This window comes from Macaca fascicularis, chromosome 3 (genome assembly GCF_037993035.2).
Source record: "Macaca fascicularis isolate 582-1 chromosome 3, T2T-MFA8v1.1".
Taxonomy (NCBI): Eukaryota; Metazoa; Chordata; class Mammalia; order Primates; family Cercopithecidae; genus Macaca; species Macaca fascicularis.
Window position 1 is genome coordinate 125,183,236 of NC_088377.1, and position 15,010 is coordinate 125,198,245.

At 38.0% G+C, this 15,010-nt stretch overlaps 1 protein-coding gene across 8 annotated transcripts in view; it reads left to right on the top strand.

The window, feature by feature from the left end:
- SLC25A13 (solute carrier family 25 member 13) overlaps window positions 1–15,010 on the top strand; it is a 199,861-nt gene that overhangs the window by 167,111 nt on the left and 17,740 nt on the right. For 7 of the 8 annotated variants that reach the window (XM_074035470.1, XM_015447314.4, XM_074035468.1 and 4 more), the window contains one exon: window positions 526–666. The exons of the other annotated variant lie outside the window; for it this stretch is intronic. In XM_074035470.1, the coding sequence (XP_073891571.1) occupies window positions 526–666 (141 nt within the window). The remainder of the gene's footprint in view (window positions 1–525; window positions 667–15,010) is intronic. 8 annotated transcript variants of the gene reach the window in all.

Below are 15,010 nucleotides of genomic sequence, written 5' to 3' on the forward strand. Positions count from 1 at the left end.
TTGATGTTTTTAAGAGAAAAAAATGAGAGCTTTCATGTAAGTTTACGTGTTCGCTGGCAGTTTTTGAATCATTGCCAGAATCATGAAATTCATCATTCAGGAGCCTTTGTCCTCCTAGTCCCCCTTCTATTCTGAGAGGCAGATCTGTGTCTCCTCATTTGGATACGAATGCTTTTCATTTTATTACTGCCTTTGTGCCCTTGGCTTTGAGCCCTGCGGTGGCAGTTGTTTGTGCTTCAAGGAGCATTTGTAATTTCAGTGTGAGGACTCAGGGAGGTCAAGAGAAATCTCTGGTCTTTGCCCTCCTTCAGCCTCCACATTAAGGATGTAGGGCTTCTTCCTAGGCAGTAACTGTATTTTGATTCATACTTGTAATCCCTAACCACTTTGATTGATGGGATAAGGACTGAAACTACATTCTCTTGAGGATAGAATATTCTTATCCTTGAGAATAATCATTCATCTCTTCCTAACCCATCTTACTATTTCTTTGCTTTGATCCTAAATCTTTTTTGTTATTTTTAGGCTGGAGGCTCCCAGGTGATTTTCACAAATCCTTTAGAAATTGTCAAGATCCGTTTGCAAGTGGCCGGAGAAATCACTACTGGTCCCAGAGTCAGTGCCTTGTCTGTTGTGCGGGACCTGGGGTTCTTTGGGATCTACAAGGTAACTTTTTTTTTTTTTTTTTTTTTTTTAGTCATTTATTTGATTACTTTCTCATCTCCTAATGTAGAAACTATTCTTCAACATGAAATCCATTTTTTGTTTGTTTGTTTGTTTGTTTGTTTGCATTTCTACACCTAGAGAAGATGTTCTACCCAAGCTGCAGGGGCATCTTCATGCCAGTTAGAAGGAGGTGCCCCTTCCTGCCATCTGCCAAAAAACTATCCTCATCAATACACAAATCCAGGATGACTATGATAGGAATTGTGCCCTCTAGAGTTGTTCAGTGCAGCTCTTTGCAGCAACACTGGCTAGAACTTTATTTGGATTTGTTATTGATATGCTGAGTTCAGTTCAAGGAGAAACCTATATCATAATTTATTTTCTGATCCTATATATGTGGTCTGATCCATGTTTTCTCTATATATGTATGCCTTGTCTTATTATAAATCTTAATCATTTTTTCATTTAGAAAATGTTTTTTCAGAATGATTACAAAACCAAACTTCTAGAGGATTCTTGAAATTTGTTATTCATACTGCTCTACCAAAAAGTTATAATGGAATTTACTATAACTATCTGCCTATATGCCAACGTATAAGGCTTTATCAAACATAAAGTAAACACAAGTTTTCAATGAAGAATTTTTTTAAAAAACATTACGCTAGCTTACTAAGTAAACCTTTAGGGATATGGGAGAAATGTCAGATGTCTACTTAAGATAGTTTCATTTATTTACACAGAATGTATACAGTCACATTATATAAAATTAATATTGCTTTGTTTCTATAAACACATATCAAGAAATATTCAAATTATTCATGAATTTTGAATCAGCATCTTTATCTCCACTTAACCCACTTTTTAAGGTCATCTGTTAGCATGGTTTTGCAGAATACATTGTCTTCATTTTTATCCCAAGCTTTGCAATTTGAAGCATTTTTGACTTTTATGTATGATATTGTTCCTGCAAATTTTATCCCATAGACACATAATATTAAGACAGTCAATCTATTTTTTCCTATTCCCAGTTCATCCTGAATGGATATAACTGGTCCCCATAATGTAACAACTTACCATATTGCTAGAGTAAACTTGAAATCACTTGTTTTGACATTTTACACGGTATTTGTGAGATCCTCCTCCCAGAGATACTTTTTTACTCTTTTCTTTTTAACCTGAGTTTTGCAAGTGACCTCAGTAAACATCCAGAATTAGTAATAATTGTGGCTGTCTCAGGAGAATCTGCCTTCCCTGAATGGTACTCTGCTTCTCAGGGTCAAGTGATTGGAAAGAGTACTCCATGATCTGAATCTGAGACTTTGTGAAGATCGAATATAATGTGATGCCCTCTTTTCTGGGATTAATTTTAGCTGGGGAAAATCCTGCCTTATATTTAAGCATATGTGGTACTTAGGAATAAACCTGCTGATTTTTTAAGTAGAACTTAAAATGTTCAATCTGGGATTCTACAGTGTAACACAATGTTCTGTAACTATTTTGCTTACCAATTTGTTACCCATCTGTAAAAAATAAACACTGTTGTCATGAGGCATAGCATTGATCAATTTGAAGAAAAATCATCTTTTCTAAATTTTTAGGCTCTTGCAGTCTGTAATATGATGTAGCAGCATGTCATTTTGACAAGATGCCAGGAGTCTTTCAATGGGTTGTCTGGTAAAAAGCACTTAGGTACTATGGCAGTGACTGTTATCGAAATGTCTAGATGAGTAAAATGGTAGGAACTTGTTTGCTGATACAGAAACAGAGACTGTTAAACTAACTGCAAATGATACAATACTGGGACTTAGTGCTTTTCATCTTCACATTATTTAATAATCTTAATCCCCTTTAACACTTCTTGGAAGTAGTTGGTATCCTGATTTTGTAGTTCAGGTGAATAGAGGCTGCCAACCATGGTATCTGAGCTGAAACTGAGGCTTAGAAGTTTCTTGTTTCCACATTTGTGCTAAAATTGCTTTCCTGAAATGTGCAGGATTGCTCAAGTTTGAGCAAGAGAACTCTCCCATATGAAGTTAGTTTAATTACTAGTCTAGTAGTTTAATCTAGTTCAGAAGCATTCCACAGGGCTTGGTGCTCACTTCTAAAATGCTGTTTTTGGTGTACTGGTAATTAACAAGAAAATCAGTAATGCTTTGAGCTGTTGGAACCTTGATTTCGTTGCAAGAAAATGACCTAGTAATCTCTATCTTCCTGTTGGTCATCAGTATCAGCTATATTCAGAGACCTGGGAGTCTGGATTTCATTCAGCAGATGTTGACCTCTGTGGTTTGGTCTCCTTTCAGTCTGATTAGCTCTTGTATTACAAGTCTAGTTGGTCCTCATTTATATTTTCCCAGCATTCTGTCTTGGACTTTGTTTCTTGTGAACCCCTCTTCTCCAGTCCCACCCCACTTCACCTTTACATGGTCAGACATCACAGCAGGTTAAGATCCATCTTTCTAGGGAGCATCACAGCATTAGCATTGCTTTGTAGTTGAATGTGTTTTTGTTTCAGGATAGCACTTTTTTCTGTTTCTAGTCCTGGTTAGCTAGAAAAATGCAAATGACTAGAAGTGACCTCACACAGTACTTTTAAACCTGGTATGTGCCCCTCCAGGTGGGTCTTTAAAAAGAAGAACCACTGTCCTAGATTTAGTTGAGATAGGTAATCTTTCTCCTTCCCTCTGTTCTTTTGTTTCTGTTGTTAACATTACAATGCCAGACCCAAGAAGGGTGAGTGGTTGGCTCTGTCTGTTTGTTTAGGCCTGCTGAGCTTTAACCTTACCTAAATTGGAAAATCAAGCTTTCTGTTTTTCTCCTGTATTGACTTGCAAAATAAGCAAACTATTCTGACTTCCCAGTAAGTGGCAATTAGAGTACTTGCTTTAGAAATATATTTGCAACTGAAAAAAAGTGGAAAACAGTAAACATTTTGCATTCCTAAAGTAAGAAATAGTTTAGCACAAATATAGTAAGCAATGTAAACAAAGCCCCCCCCCCCACCGTCTAAAATGCTAACATTTAGAGAGATTTAGTTATAGCACAGAGGATGTAGGTGATTGAAGTGAAGGCAGCATAATTAATTGCCTTTGAAAGAGCTATTTGAATGTAATGTAGCTAAGAAAACAAATCTGCAATGTCTACTTCTTTTTAAAAAGAATTATGAGGATGTATTTCCCTTTCCCTGCATAACTTCTGTTTTATTACATAAACCCCTGGAGCATAAAAATAAAAGTCAAATAAACTTGACATAGAAAAGAAAGTTGTATCCATCTACTTTTGAACATTACCTTTTCCATAGGAGCTGTCAGGGCGTTAATGAGGGGACAAATTATACTTTAGGAATTGAATGAAACTTATCATTTAACAGTAAATGGCAGCACAGCTAATTAGGCCAAAAAGATGCTTTATTAGGAAGCAGTGGAACAGTCCATGTCTCTTTTTGAGTACAAAACATGGTCAGTGAAGCAGTGACAGCTAGGATCCATCAAGCACTGTTTTCAAATTCTATAATCACAAGTTAAACCTTAACTCTAGCATGGAAGGTCACTTAGGAATATGGACTCTGTCTGCTGTGTTCTAATCAAAGGCATTGTTTTTTTCCACTGCATTTGACAGTATTCAAACATATTTTTATCCATATACATAAATGTTGTATACATGTGTTCATCTATAATGTGTGTATAAATGATTCATTGGAGCTATTGTTCATAAACTCAGAAAGCAAGTTATGATATATCAGTATATTCTTGTTTATTCTGTCAGTTATCTCAAACATTTTTTTATTTTAAAAAGTAAAATATAATTTATATTTCAAAAAAATCAAGTAATTTAGAAAGGTGTATGAAGAAAAGTAAAATTATCTCTCTACCCTTTACTGCTCCATTCTCTTCAAAGTATAGCTACTGCTTAAGATTTTATATTAATGTATCCTTAAAAAAGAAAAACTTTCTGCTCAGATTAGTATTTCTCTTTCAAAAATTTCACCAATATCAGCATCAGAAGAGTATGTATGTTTTCAATAGCAAAGACGTAGAATCACCCTAGGTTACCATTAACAGGAGATTGGATAAGGAAAACGTGAAAACTACACACAATGGAGTACTAGACAACCATAAAAAAGAACTAGATTATGTCCTTTTCAGCAACATGGATGCAGCTGGAGGCCACTATCCTAAACAAATCAGTGCAGAAACAGAAAACCAAATATCACATTTTCACTTGTAAGTGGGAGCGAAACCTTGGGTACACATGGGCACAAAGACTCCAATAGGAGGAAGGGAAAGAGGAAAGGAGGAAAGGGCTGAAAAACTTCCTTTCGGGTGCTATGCTCAGTACCTAGCTGACAGGATTAATAGAAGCCCAAGCCTCAGCATCACGCAATATATCCTTGTAACAAACCTGTATATGTATCCCCGAATCTAAAATTAAAATGAAAGGAGAATATTTTACTTTTCTTAAGTAAAATTGTGTCTTAACACAAGTAGAATCTTTTCAAACACAATATATCTTAACGCTCTTTCCTCATTTTAATAGCTGTATAAATGTTTGTGTTTAACCGTTTCCTGTTGATATTTGTTTCTAGTTTGAAGATATTACAAGCAATGCCATGGTGATCATCCCCGTGCATATTTTAACATACTTTTGTGATTGTTTAGAAAAGATAAATTCCTAGCATTGAAGTTGTTAGGTCAAAGGACATGTGCACTTTTTAGTGTTAATAGATTTTGTCCAGTTTTATCAGTTTATCCCTTTTTCCTTGGTAACATGTAAATACTCATAAGACTAATTCTTCAACTTATCATCTTTTGAAAACTTGTATTTTTACGTGCTGCCCGACCTGAAGGAAGCAATTGTTTAGTCTACTTTGAGAACACATTGTCGTTCTAGTTTTCTGATACCTGGGGACATGCTATGGTTTTACAACCAGCCTAGGGGTAGTTCTCACCCATCCATTTCTGCTTTTATCCTTCATCTGAACCTCTGTGAAAGCCTCTTTAGGGCTTTCTTTATTTTGACTCTTGACTCTCCTAAATCCACTGTTGCCACAGCAGCCAAAGTGATCCATTTAAAATGTAAATCATATTAATTCACTCACTCAGCACACTCTTATTGAGAGCTTACTGTGCCAGGCACTGTTCCAGCCTTTAGGAGATGGCTGTTTAAAGCCAAGTCCCTGCTCACAGTATATTGGATAGGACAGGTCAGCCATCAAGAAAAAAAGATACGGCCGGGCATGGTGCCCTGTGTCTGTAATCTCAGTATTTCAGGAGGCCAGGGCAATCTCTTAATGCCAGGAGTTCAAGACTAGGCTAGGCAGCATAGCAAGACACCATCCCTACAAAAATAAATAAATAAAAGTTAGTGGGACATGGTGGTGCATGTCTGTATTCCCAGCTATTTGGGAGGCTAAGGCGGGAGAATCACTTGAACCCAGGAGTTCGAGGCTGCATTGAGCTATGATTGCACCACCACACTCGAGCCCTGGCAACAGAGCGAGACCCTGTGTCTTAAAAAAAAAAAATGGAAAGGAATACACAAAATGAATATGACATCAGCTGGTGCTACCATGAAGAAAAAGAAGCTGATTTAAAACATGAGCAAAGGACTTGAATAGATACTTCTCCAAAGAAGACATACCAATGGCCAACATGTATGTGAAAAAAGGATGTGAAAAGATGTTCAACATCACTAATCATCAGGGAAATGCAAATCATAACTACAATGAGATAGCACTTCATACCTGTTAGGATAGCTATTATCAAAAAAAAAAAAAGATAAGCAATGGTGAGGTTGTGGAGAAATTGAAATCCTTGGTGGTAGGCCAGGTGCAGTGGCTCATGCCTGTAATCCCAGCACTGTGGGAGACCAAGGCAGGCGGATCACGAGGTCAGGAGATCAAGACCATCCTGGCTAACATGGTGAAACCCTGTCTCTACTAAAAATACAAAAAATTAGCTGGGCATGGTGGCATTTGCCAATAGTTCCAGCTACTTGGGCGGCTGAGGCAGTAGACTGGCTTGAACCCAGGAGGTGGAGGTCGCAATGAGCTGAGATCGTGCCACTGCACTCCAGCCTGAGGGACAGAGTGAGACTCTGTCTCCAAAAAAAAAAAGAAAAGAAAAAGAGAGATCCTTGATGGTAGAAATGTAAAGTGGTACAGTCTCTGTGGAAAACAGTATGGAATTTTCTCAAAGAGTTAAAATGGAACTACTGTATAATCCAGCAATCTCACTTCTGGGTGTACATCCAAAAGAATAGAAATCAGGTATCTGAAGAAGATGTCTGGACTACCAGGTTCATTGCAACATTATTACAATAGACAAGCTATGAAACAACCTAAATGTCTATCAACAAAGGAATGAATAAAGAAAATATGGTGTATTATAGCCTTAAAAAGGAAGGAAATCCTGCTTTTGCAATGAGATGGATAAGCCTGGAAGACATTATATTAAGTGCAATAAGGCAGTCACAGAACTTCAAATACTACATGATTCTATTCATATGAAGTATCTTAAGTGTACATTTCTTGATGTATGAGAGTGACCGAGTCTTTTCACAAATATACCAACACCGAAAATTGAAGTAAGTTAATAAGTAAATAAATAAAAATATTGTGTCTTACTCCTGACAGACTTTTATTCTCTCACTTAAGGAAGGATTTTTAGAAATTTAAGGAGAGAGTATCAAGCACACCTCAAGGAGTCAGGTTTTGTATCTAATATGTGTGAACATTTGAAAAATACTACAGGTCATGTAATGTCCAAAAATCACTGCTTAAAGGTTGTATTAAACAAAAACTGGAAAAAAAAAACTTTAAAAAATAATTTCAAATTTTATTTTAAATTTGGGGGTACATGTGCAGGTTTGTTGCACAGGTATGTTGCATGATGCTGGGATTTGGGATATGAATGATTCAGTTACCGAGGTAGTGAGCATAGTACCCAACACTTAGTTTGAAAAAAATGATTTTTCTTTTTACAAAATTTCTTGTTCCTGTTCTTCAGATGATTCACTGACTCGTCTGTAGAAAGAGGATAATAATCGTACCTACCTATTCATAGGATCGTTGTGTGGTTTTACTAAAACAATGCCTGTAAAGCATATAGGATAGAGTTGAGCACATAGTACACGTGGTGTGTTAGTTGTCATCAACTTTTGATTATTGAGTGTCAGCTAAGGTGTTCTTGCAGGAATACCTAGTTTCTTCCTCATTACTCCAGTCCTGGGTAATTTCCAGTGCTGTGTGGTCAACAACCTCTCCCGGCCGGGTCTTCTGCTTTGGACTTTAGAATAGCAGATTAAAAGGAGATGGCTTGAAAAATATTATTTTTATAAAATAATGCCCAGAGGAATTGAGTGTGCTAAAGACACCAGAAGAAAAGAATTCCTTAAAGTAACAGCAAATGGTCAATTTTTTAAACCATTCTTTTATTCTTTCACCAAATGTATATTGAGTGCTAACACTATTAGATGCTAGAATACCAAAGATGTGTACAGTATCATTGCCTTAAAAGTGATCTACGTTAAGGGGGTGAGAGAAGAGAAACATGTAATTCTAGTGCCATAAAGTTCTTTTAAAATTTAATTTTAATAGGCAGTACCTTTTTTTAAGGTAGAAAATTCAGATACAAAAGAGTATCTAACGATAAAATGCTAGTTTTTCAGCCCAAGCCCCAGATAACCTTTCTTTCCAGAGACAAACATTTTTACCAAGTTATTTTTTGTTTTGTTATTGCTTGTTTTCTTTTTCGTTTTTGGTTTGCGCTAAGTATCCACAATATTAGTTTTAAGACAGTACTTTTTAATTGTATCTAAACTTTTAGAATATGTCTTTTTCATGTTAAAAAGTATATTAAATGATGCCAGCTATCCACCGTTTGTAAGGTACTCTGAATATATTTTCCAGAAGTGATGGATATATTTCTACTGAGTCATCTTTACATTCTCTGGTTTCTAATTGTGACCAAGAGATGCATTTAAAAGATGGACAGCATAAGAAATGCATTAACTGTAAAAGAGATATGCCTTGTAACAACCAAAGAAGTCTGTGTGATGTATAATCAACCTAACAAACTACTACTATAAATGTACTTAGTAGAATTAGGTCTTCCACCGAATAAAAGATTGGCCTGATAAACGTAGAACTCTATTATGATTCAGGTGTGAACCCACGTAGAACTCATATTCCAGCTGCCAATTGTTAAAATTATATATTATTTCATATATATTTTAATTTTCCACTCCAGTAGGACAGTGTGCTTTCATTGATAATAGTAATTATCATCTTTTATTGAATTATCATCTTTTATTGGAGATCTTTGTGCTAGGTACTATACTAACTACTTTATATTAATCATTGGATTTAAGTTTAATGTGTCTGTACAAATGTTACTCACATTTTATAGATGAGGAACTTGAGGTACAGATATTTTAAGAACCTTACCCAACGTTAGATAGCTGCTAAATAGTAGAGTGATGATCTGAGACCAGGTCTCTGATTATAAAACCTGTATTCTTACTCCTGTAATTTACTGTCTTTGATGCAGAGTGGAAGAATAATTCAGATATAAATCCATATTTAAGATGATACATTTTGAGTATGTATTTCTTTGAATGCAATATACTTCTGAATCTAAATCATCCTCTTCAAAAATGAAGTATTCAGAAGACTTGCATATGGGCTGGGCACAGTGGCTTATGCTTGTAATCTCAGCATTTTGGGAGGCCAAGGCAGGAGGATCAATTGAGTTCAAGGGTTTGAGACCAGCCTTGACAACATAGTGAGATGTCATCTCTACTAAAATTAAAAAATAAAATCAAAATTAATCGGGCGTGGTGATGTGTGCCTGTAGTCCTTGCTACTCAGGAGGCTGAGGCAAGAGGAGAGCTTGAGCCTGGGAGACTCAGGCTGCAATGAGCCATGATTGTATCATTTCACTCCACCTTGGGCAGCAGAGTCGAGACCCTGTCTTAAAAAAAAAAAAAAAAAAAAAATAGTTGGGTGAAACACAAGGAGAACACCAGCTCAGCTCAGCTAGCTGAGTGGTTTAAAAAAAAAATAGTTGGGTGAAACGCAAGGAGAACACCAGCTCAGCTAGCTTAGCCCTAGTGGTTGCTATTGTAGAGAAATGGTGCTCGTAGGGTGTATTGAAGAGGGTTTGAAAAAAGAGCTTTTTACTTTCTCCCTGGACTTTGTGATCTATATCAAGGAGAAAAACAAAAAATTATCAGAGGGCACTGCTTGCATAATCATTGCACATTTTAAAGAATACGTGTCAAGAGAAAGCATCAGGAACAACCAGAATGAGCATCTCCTCAATAAGACATTAAGTTATCTCTATAGGATTTCTAGCCATTGGTAGAGCATATATATTTTATGTGTGTGTGTGTGTGTGTGTGTGTGTGTGTGTGTGTGTATATATATATATATATATATATTGTGTGTGTGACAGTCTTGCTCCGTCGCCAGGCTGGTGTGCAGTGGCACGATCTCGGCTTACTGCAACCTCTGACTCACAGGTTCAAGCGATTCTTCTGCCTCAGCCTCCTGAGTAGCTGGGATTACAGGCACACACCACCACACCCAGCTAATTTTTGTATTTTTAGTGGAAATGGGGTTTCATCATGTTGGCTAGGATGGTCTCCATCTCCTGACCTCATGATTCGCCCACCTTGGCCTCCCAAAGTGCTGGGATTACAGGCGCGAGCCACTGTGCCTGGCCTGTAGAGCAGATTTTTAACTGATCATCCAACTGAAAACAACAAAAATGTTGGATAAGATATTTCATAAAAGCCTTTTTACACATATGAGTCAAGGAAGTAAGGAATATTCAAGCCTAAAAATAGGTGAGGTAAGCAGAACCATAAAGCTCTTTTTTGCCTTGATGGCATTTACCAAACACTTGAATGTGAACAATAATTTTAGAAGTCTCGGGACAATCAGGTACTGCCCAAAGTGCTAAGTATTAAAAAAAAAAAAAAAAAAAAAAAAAAACCGCTATGGCTAAGATGAAGCAAGCAGGGCACCTAGGACGCAGTTTAAGAAGGTATTTACTTCCAGGTGTCAACGCTACATGCACACATTCCTGATAGGGCCTCCTGAAATTTTCTACCATAGGTATCACTCTTTTCTTATTCTATTCCTAGACCTAAAGAAAATCCCATGAAGTTGGCATCTCAAAAGGCTACACCCTCAGTGGAAGGGTAAAATAGCAGTGTTCCCTTCTACCCTAGGCTACAAGGAAAATTGCCTTGCTTCTCAGTGGAGGGAGAGAAAAGGAGGGTGCAGGGAAACACTCCCCCATGAATCAGGAACTTCAAACTGCTCTCCATGGGCTTGCAGGCTGAATTTATATTTTTTAAGTGATATGAAAAACCTCAAGTTAGAAATTAATTTTTAAGTAGTCTTCAATTGATAGTGCTCCCAGGCCTGAGAAAAGCAAACACAGCCTGGGAGCGGTGGCTCACACCTGTAATCCCAGCACTTTGGGAAGCCGAGGTGGGTGAATCACTTGAGGCCAGGAGTTCAAGACCAGTCTGGCCAACATGGCAAAACCCCGTCTCTACTATAAAAATACAAAAATTAGCTGGGCATGGTGGCTCACACCTGTAGTTCCAGCTGCTCAGGAGGCTGAGGCACAAGAATCATTTGAACCCAGGATGGGGAGGTGGCAACAAGCAAAGATTGTACCACTGCACTCCTGCCTGGGCAACACAGTGAAACCCTATCCCTCCTCCTACATCCTCAAAAAAAAAAAAAAAAAGCAAACACAATTCTAGAGGAACCTACCTTCAACCCAGACTTTGAAGAATTTTTGTATTTAATGGTACAAGGAGAATGAGCAGCTCACGATAAAAATAAAAACCCCAAGTCACACAGGCAGTAAAACACTTTAAGAGGAGATAGCAGAAAACAACAGGAAACATTATACACACAAAGATTTAAAATTTCAAAATTATCAGAATTATAAAACAAATGTTTTATTTTTAAAATAGTAAAAAGTATAGAATATTTATAATGATTAAAATTTTAAATTCAGCCATTTTGGGCAGCATTGCAAAACTCTATCTACAAAAAATTAAAACAATTAGCCAGGTGTGGTAGCACATACCTATAGTCTCAGCTCCTCAGGAGGCTGAGGTGAGAGGATCTCTCTTGAGTTCAGGAGGTTGAGGCTGCAGTGAGCCATGATCACACCACTGCACTTCAACCTGGGTGATAGAGTAAGACTGTCTCAAAAAAAAAAAAAAAAAACTTAAACAGATGGCTTTAACAGCAGATTAAAAGCAGCCTAAAAGAGAATTAGTCAACTGGAAGATAAATTATCCAGAATGCATTTCTGAGAGACAAAGATTAAAGGCATGTACATGTGTATGTAGGGTTGAAGAGGAAGCACTTTCCCCTTCACCCTCTGAACGTTCACTGAAAATGAACTGATAAAAGGCAAATTAATAGGAGAGAAAGCACTTTGGGAGGCCGAGACGGGCGGATCACAAGGTCAGGAGATCGAGACCATCCTGGCTAACATGGTGAAACCCCATCTCTACTAAAAAATACAAAAAACTAGCCGGGCGAGGTGGCGGGCGCCTGTAGTCCCAGCTACTCGGGAGGCTGAGGCAGGAGAATGGCATGAACCCGGGAGGCGGAGCTTGCAGTGAGCTGACATCTGGCCACTGCACTCCAGCCTGGGCGACAGAGCGAGACTCCGTCTCAAAAAAAGAAATAGGAGAAAAAGGCATACAAATTTATTTTAACATGCATAGCATGGAAGAATCACAGGAGAATGATTACTCAGTGACTCAGTGGGATACAGATGTATACATACCCTTCTTCCTAGGGGAAGGGGAGATGAAGGATGTAGGAGTCAATGATTTTTAGGGGTAACGAATGGACCCAAGGCTCAAACAATGCTAAGTAAATAATTATCTTTGGAAATTGAATGGGACTAGAGAACACACAATATTTGGGACAGAGGTTGTCTGAGTTCTAGGTGTTGTGTTTAGTATTCAGTCTCTTCCTCTGTGAGATGAGTTTCGATCTTCTCTGGTTAATGAAATCTCAGGGAAGGGGTTGAAGGCAATTGCATTCCTCTTTGGGGGTCTGGTTTCTAGGTAGATAAGAGAACAGCTTCATGCCGTGCTTGGGAGAGATAGAGGATGAGAGGAGGCAGGAATGGGAGGAGACCTTAGAAGAGATACCTTGGTTCTGAGGCTTATTTCTGAGTCCTTTCAATTTTCAAAGCACTCAGCATGGCAAAGCAGCCATATGTTTGGGGTATCATTTTCTGCACCCCCAGCAGTGGAAAGCATGAGATGGTCTAACAAATATAAAAGAAAACTGGAAGAAAAGGTGAGATGATGGCTAAAGATTTTCTAGAACTAATGAAAGCCATTAATCTAAGATTCAAGAAGTACAGGAGGCTGGATGTGATGACTTGCACTTGTAATCCCAGCACTTCGGGAACTCAGGAGTTCAAGACCAGCCTGGGCAACACAGTGAGACTTCATCTCTACAAAAACAAACTTTTTTTTTTTTTTTTAATTAGCTAGACATGGTGTCATGCACCTGTAGTCCCAGCTACTTGGGAGGCTGAGGTGGGAAGATCACTTGAGCCCAGGAGGTCAAGGCTGCAGTGAGCCATGATTGCACCACTGCACTCTAACCTAAGTGATAGAGCAAGACTCTGTTTCAAAAAGAAAAAAAAAGAAGCAAAGAAAAAAGTGCAACAAATTGCAGGTGTAGGATAAATGAAAATAATTCAGACTAGACACATCAGAGGAAAACTGCTGAACACCAGAGCTAGAGAGAAACTCTTAAGCGGCCAGAGAAAAAAAAGTCAATTTGCCTTCAAAAGGGCAGCAGTTGAACTGACAGCAAACCTAAGAATGGCAACAGTGGAAGCCAGAAGACAGTTGAATGGGGGTGTCTTCAGTAGGTGGAGGAAAAAACCCTTTCAACCTAGGCTTGTATACCCTGTAAAAATTGCTTTTAAGAACAAGGGTAAAGATATTTTTTAGACTAGCAAAACTCAAGAAAGCATATCACCAGTAGGACCCTAATGAAGGAAATTCTAGAAAGTGATCCCAGGTGGAGATGACAGGAATGAATAGCAAAGAAAGTGGTAAATGTTTAGTCTTGTTAAAAGAAAAACTTCATCCAAATTGAGGGAGTTTAATTGTGCAATGAATGATTCGTGAATCAGGCAGCCCCCAGAATCACAGCAGATTCAGAGAGACTCTAGTGCAGCCACGTGGTGGAAGAAATGACGAGTTAATGGGTGCAGCGCACCAACATGGCACATGTATACATATGTAACAAACCTGCATGTTGTGCACATGTACCCTAGAACTTAAAGTATAATAATTTTAAAAAAATTATTAAACAATAAAAAAAAATTATTGACAAAAAAATGGAAGTGATATACAGAAACCAGAAGTGAGGTACAGAAACAACTGGTTTGGTTACAGCTCAGTGTTTGCCTTATTTGAACACAGTTTGAACACTGAGCAGTGTATGAGTGGTTGAAGTATGACTGCTGGAATTGGCCAAGACTTAGCTATTGTTACAGGTGCAGTCTTGTCTAACTATTAAGTTAGGTTATAGTTCGTCCACAAGGACTCAAATTTGAAAGTATGGAGTTCTTCTCAGGCCATATTTAGTTCACTTTAACACTCTAAATAACATTGCCATAATTTAAATATACATATAATTTAAACAATATTAAACTATTTGAAATGCTTAATATTTGTGAAGCCAGAATTAAAGTGCATGTTGATAAAATGGGGATACTTTTAAGTAGTCTAAAGTACAAATATTTCACAGGAGGAAGGAAAAGAAAGACTACAGTAGGTTCTGTATGCGTGTTAAAACTGTCAGAGTAAACAGACTAGAAGTAGACTTTACATCTTCTAAGCAGGTGCTGAAGCAGAGGGAAGGGAGAAGAACGATGAGAGGAAGGCGAGAAAGGAAAGGAAAGAATAACTGAAAAGGTGGGGGCTGGGTGCGGTGGGTCACACTTGTAATCCCAGCACGTTGAGAGGCTGAGGCAGGCAGATCACGAGGTCAAGAGATCAAGACCATCCTGGCCAACATGGTGAAACCCCGTCTCTACTAAAAATACAAAAATTAGCCGGGCATGGTGGCACACGCCTGTAGTCCCAGCTACTCGGGAGGCTGAGACAAGAGAATTGCTTGAACTGGAGGTGGAGGTTGCAGTGAGCCAAGATCGCACCACTGCACTCCAGCCTGGCTACAGAGCGAGACTCTGTCTCAAAAATAATAATAATTATTATAAAGAAATAAAGAAAAGGTGGGACATGTTTTATAGATTACCTTTGTGAA